At 34.5% G+C, this 5,640-nt stretch overlaps 1 protein-coding gene across 1 annotated transcript; it reads left to right on the top strand.

Annotated features, from left to right (window-relative positions):
- The first annotated feature begins 1,638 nt into the window (after positions 1–1,638).
- On the top strand, positions 1,639–3,713 carry LOC104085755 (heat stress transcription factor C-1). The gene is made up of 2 exons (XM_009589876.4): positions 1,639–2,052; positions 2,665–3,713. The coding sequence occupies exons 1-2, from the start codon at positions 1,843–1,845 to the stop codon at positions 3,415–3,417; spliced, it is 963 nt and encodes a 320-aa protein (XP_009588171.1). The 5' UTR covers positions 1,639–1,842; the 3' UTR covers positions 3,418–3,713.
- Positions 3,714–5,640: the final 1,927 nt, after the last annotated feature.

Below are 5,640 nucleotides of genomic sequence, written 5' to 3' on the forward strand. Positions count from 1 at the left end.
CAAGAAATTGACCATCATTGCGTGACACTGTAACCGAAGTGGTAGGCTCTATCAGGAGGCGCGCGCGAAACGAAGCAGCGTCTCAGGAAATTGCGCCATAATGACGTCAGCCGCCATGACATCACCTTGATTCATGGGATTTGCGACCCCAAAACTTACAGTTTACAATGGGACACGCGACTTACTCGCCCTAATCACTACGGTTAATTCATCTTATCTAAACACTTCGGTCACGTTATACAGAGTCCGCTCATCAAGGCCTTATAGCGTCAGCCTTAATAAGCGAAGGGACTACCTGTATAGGCCAAAATCCGCCCCTAGAAAATTCAGTGTAATACGACATTAAGAAAAAAGTCGGTCGAGCTCGCCCAAGATGCAGCGAAGTAATTGGCCGAGGTGCCGACATGAGCCATAATCGAGATGGCGACAGGAGTCGTATTTGACAAGGGTCGAGGTCGAGACTGACTATTGATGAACGTGTAACGACTACTTTGTTAGGATAGGATATTAAAAGGGAATATTCTAGTGGATATTTCCTTCATTTTTGTACTATTTGGTTTCCTAGGAAAAGGCCACATATATATAGAAAGAAAAGACAATGATAGAGGCATGTGATATTCATTTTGATAAGAACACTTTTGAGAAGAAGACTTTCTCTCTTACAAAAAATACAAAGACTGCATTTTGATAAAGATTCTTGTTCATATTATTCCCCACCTTTCCACCATATCCGAGGATTGTTCATACAAATCTTGGACCTATCTGTCATTCATCATTGTCAGGAGAAATATTCGTTCAACACATTCATTATTGGGTGAATCTTTCTCCTTATTTACTTAAATGTCATTTATTGTCATTTAGTATTAGTTATATCTCCATTAATGTTCATACTTTAAGAATATTTTGCACTTATTGTCATCAACCATTTAAGAGATTTGTCCCATCTACTGTACATTTTCGAGGTTAGTGTCTAGAGTTATTATCCTTAACTAGATTTAATCACTTGTTACATAAATTTAATAATTTAACCGGAAGTTATACTTTTTGGTCAAACAGTTCCAAATTAAATTCATTGCAATGTAGACAAAATATAATTGTTTTTAAAGGCAAAACTACTCTATTTATTAACTTTAATTATTTTATGAACTATCAAAATATAAAAATTGACATTTTTTAGATGGATTAAAACAATACATAAATTGAAATATGGAGTATTTAAAATGTTAAATCCACGTTTTTGCAATTGAATTTTCCACAAAATATTATTAACAAAATTATCATGTAGCTCTCTTTTCGGAGTCTTATCTAAATTCAATGGCTAATTTAAAATTCCAGCTTAGCATTTTTTGGCATCATCCTCTACTGCCTCGAACGTGGCACTAATTAGAGGGACCACAAAAAAACCTCGATTCCAAATGCCACGCTCTACAGACCGCGCGTGGGAAACCATTGGAAAATATCTTAGCGGCAGGGCATGACGTGGACCAATCACATTTAAAAGTCTCCCTATGTGGTCCCCACCTCTCATAACCATAAAAATATCAACAACCCTCCAAATAACCTCCACGTTACCATATATTATTAATTTAATATTTAATATTTAATACTATACACTAAAAAATAAATCCTCTATAAAACCATATCCCTTACCATTTTCATACTGATACTCCTCCTCTACAACCACCACTACCACCACCGTGAAGCTAGATTCGAACACATTCGGTCTAGCTATTCTTCTTCGTATTTTTCAGTCTTTTTACAGACTTATTTTAAAATTTCATTATATACACGAAGCAAGGTACTTTTGTTTCGTGAAAACATCGAAAGGAAATACTATATGGGATGGAGGCGAATAATAGTAATATTATTGCGCCGTTCGTGTTGAAAACTTATCAAATGGTGAATGATTCAAAAATTGATGGATTCATAGCTTGGGGAAGAGAAAATAACAGCTTTATAGTTGTTGAACCTTTGGATTTCTCTCAAAGAATCTTGCCTGTTTATTTCAAACACAATAATTTCTCCAGCTTTGTTCGTCAGCTCAACACTTATGTAAGTATAATTATTAAGAACATATATAGTATAAGTTACAAGTAATTATCTAAAAGTTTGAATTTTCATAAAGTCAACACTGTCTTATCATGTCTAATACGATTTAACTAAGGCAGATTTTGAATTAAAATTTAATTGATTTATTCTTAAGTTTTTAGCACTAAAATTATAGTTTTAAAATTATGGGTTAAAATTTTGATATAGTAATTGTTAAAATTTTAGTGATTTTTGATAAATATATTTATGTTTCAATTTTCATATTGAAAATATTGAATTCATTTGAACCAATAGATAATACACTCTATCTGCCTCTGAAAAACAGACTTTTTTCTTAAGTCAAATATGTGGAATACTATTTTTCGTTATGAATGTGGTGGAATCTGAACAACAAAATCCTATCTGTCCTGATATCGTGTTGGATTGTTTTACAAAAAAATCTTATCTGCTTTAATATCATTTTGAATTTTTATAATTTTATTTAAAAGTTTTAAATTGTTTAATTATGTCTTGACTACTAACATGACTATGGTCTATGTAAATTAATGGTGGTATTTAGTTACCAAGAATTGATTTTAATTGTAGCTAATTTATTGATGTTGAATGAATTTGTAGGGTTTTAAAAAAGTGGATCCAGATAAATGGGAATTTGCAAATGAATGGTTTTTAAGAGGACAAACACATTTATTGAAGAATATAGTGAGGAGAAAACACAGTAGAAATTCATATTCTTTGAAGCAAGATGAGAGTGAAGATGAAGAGATTTATTCAGAAATTGCAAGATTAAAGCAAGAACAAAAAGCCTTAGAACAAGAAGTAGAAAATATGACTAAAAGATTAGAAGCTACAGAAAAAAGGCCACAACAAATGATGGCTTTTTTGTGTAAAGTCGTTGATGACCCTGAGATTTTACCGAGGATTTTATTGGAAAAAGAGAGATCTAAAAGGGTAAGTTTAAGTAATTGTGAAAAGAAAAGGAGAATTATGATATCTAATAATTCGACTAGTTGTTCTTCGGTGAAAAGTGAAGAGGAAGTGGGTGGTCCATTAGTAGGGACAATATCGTCATTTCGCTCCCCCGACGCAAATTTTGATAAGGATACGCTTTGTCAGTCTTCGCCGTCGTTGGAAACGCCGTCCACGGCGTGGTTAGGTGGTCGGCCGATGATAACTTATGAGACTTATCGGAGTTGTCCGGCGATGTCTAGTTCTTTGTCGTCGGGCTCGTCGGAGAGTGGCGGATTCACGGCGGCACTATCGTCGGAGGCTTTTCCCGGCTACGACTACGCCGGAGGAGGAGGAACTGTGGGGACGGAGGAAGTTAGTCCACCGCCTTATCCATTTTCTTTATTAGGCGGTGGCTTTTAGTTTGTGAGACCTTAGTTTTGTAATTATGTTTATTCATGCAATATGTTACTAAATGCATCTGAAAAGTGAGACCTCCTAGTTAACCTTTAACAGTAGAGCTAATAAAAATTAGCTAGGGAATATAGGTTCATTTTTTTAAGCTATGCTTGATAATTTTTGCTAAATTCAGCATAATCCTGTGAAGTTTTTTCCTTTTCTTTTGTTGAATTATTAGTATGAATTTTTCAATTTTTGGGATTAAGGCATAATTATGATTGTTATTATAATGATTAATAAGAATTAATATTGTTTTGTTAGTTATTTTTTCTGTTTCATTTTATGTAAATATATTTAATTTTATAAGAGATTTAAGAAAAAAACTTTTAAAATGTAGTATTACCATGTTATGATATTTGTTTGGGAAAAAAGCTGTAACAATAAGATAAAATGATCTAAAATTAATTATTTTTAAATATAAAAAGTTATTACTTTTAAAAACAAATTAAAAGAAGTGTTGGTGGACCTTGCCTTGAGTTTGGATTAGCTAGAAAAAAGTAGTTTTGGTTGGAACTTGTTTTATAAATAATCAGTTATGAATCTTAAAAAAAATTATTGAATTGTTTGATAGAGCTCGTAAGCACTTTTCTGTTAAAAATACAATAATGGAGTAAATTGGGCAACTAATAAAGAAATGATGTCATACAAATAGGAGTTAAGACTTGAACCATATATATATATATATATATATATAGTAAATTGGGCAGACTACACAAATCAAGAATCTATAGGACATTCTAGAAACAAATCATAGTAATATTCAATTTTAATGGGTAAAAGTTTAATATCCAGACTTGTTTATGATATTCATAATTCCAAAACTTTGAAAATACACCGGGGATTGAAATTTAACAGGAAGTTGGGGAAGGTTATGAAAAAAGAGGAAGAAGAAAGCAGAGGCTGCAATTTCGGGAGGAAGATCGTCATCTATTGTCCATGCTTATTAATTCATACATGGCTGATTATACGGAGACACCTAAGTTGCCACATCTTTTCATTTTCTCCAATAGATTTTGTTAGATTTTGTTATGATTAATCACATATAGTAGGTCTAAAGTGTATCAATCAAACACATTTTGCTGACATAGTTTATAATTTGAATTGCACCAAGAAGAATGCTCTTGAGCTTTTATGTGAGTTTGGCCAATATTGCCCCTTATCGATGTTAAGTTTATTTTTATCCATTAAATATAAACTTAGGCATCTTTAATCCTTCAAATTTGCTAAAGTAGAGCACTTTTAGTCTCACTTGTTTACCCGAAAAATCGAATAACGTTAAATTTAGATATGGTTCTAAGGGTATGCAAATTCCTTTGATACAAAATGACAATACAAGTATTTTTGCTATAAAATGGGAATGATGGACGGGAAGACTGAAATGAGTTAGAAAAACAAGCACAATGAAATCTTAATGTATCTTGGAGGACCTACGTCTATTGCAGTCTATCCCCCTTTTTATAGTAGAGGGTTACTGCTTTATCTATAATAACATAATAAAATAATACATATAGAGGAGGACCCATGGTGGTTTGTCTCTTCCTTGATTCTCGCCAAGATTCTCTCCCTCGGTGCGGTCGTAACGGCTCTTGTCTGCGAGCTTGGCACTGGCTCGAGCTCGGTGTTAGATACCCCCAGTCTTGGTTCGAGCTCGGTTCTGCCTTGGGGCATCGATATTCGGGGCCTGTGTCGATCGGTGTTGCCCCGTAGTCCGATTCGGACACGGGCTCGATAATGATATCGAGTTTTACCGTTGATTGGTCTTATAGCTCGAAGCTTGACATCCCTACTTCGGAATTCGTCCGAGCTTGTCATGTGGATACCCTTCGATTGAAACGTCATTGTCTCGACCGGTCTTTATGACTGAGAATCGGTTTTGATCGTATACAGATAGTCCCCTCGTTTCTCGGAAAGGATGTGGCGAGGAACAATATGATTTTCCTGCGGCTCGATCAAATTTATGCTAACGTTTCCATCGAACCCGATCTTGACGTATGTGATAGTTGTCCCATCGGCTCGGTTTTACCGAAGCATTTAATGTGTATCAGACGGTGGTCGGCCACCGCTGATACCGAATTGTCATGCCTTAGTCTATAAATAGTCTTTCCATACAACTTTTACCACTTTTGCGCCTTCTCTTCTTCCAAACTTTCTTATTTATCCTCTTTATTTCGCTGCGACGGGGCCGCC

This window comes from Nicotiana tomentosiformis, chromosome 6 (assembly GCF_000390325.3).
Source record: "Nicotiana tomentosiformis chromosome 6, ASM39032v3, whole genome shotgun sequence".
NCBI lineage: Eukaryota > Viridiplantae > Streptophyta > Magnoliopsida > Solanales > Solanaceae > Nicotiana > Nicotiana tomentosiformis.

What these genes read in the sequence shown, in the direction of transcription:
- LOC104085755 (XM_009589876.4), top strand. Translation starts at nt 1,843, where the DNA reads ATGGAGGCGAATAATAGTAATATTATTGCGCCGTTCGTGTTGAAAACT. An exon ending in TTCGTCAGCTCAACACTTAT is followed by an intron (nt 2,053 to 2,664) that starts GTAAGTATAATT and finishes ATGAATTTGTAG; the next exon opens with GGTTTTAAAAAAGTGGATCC.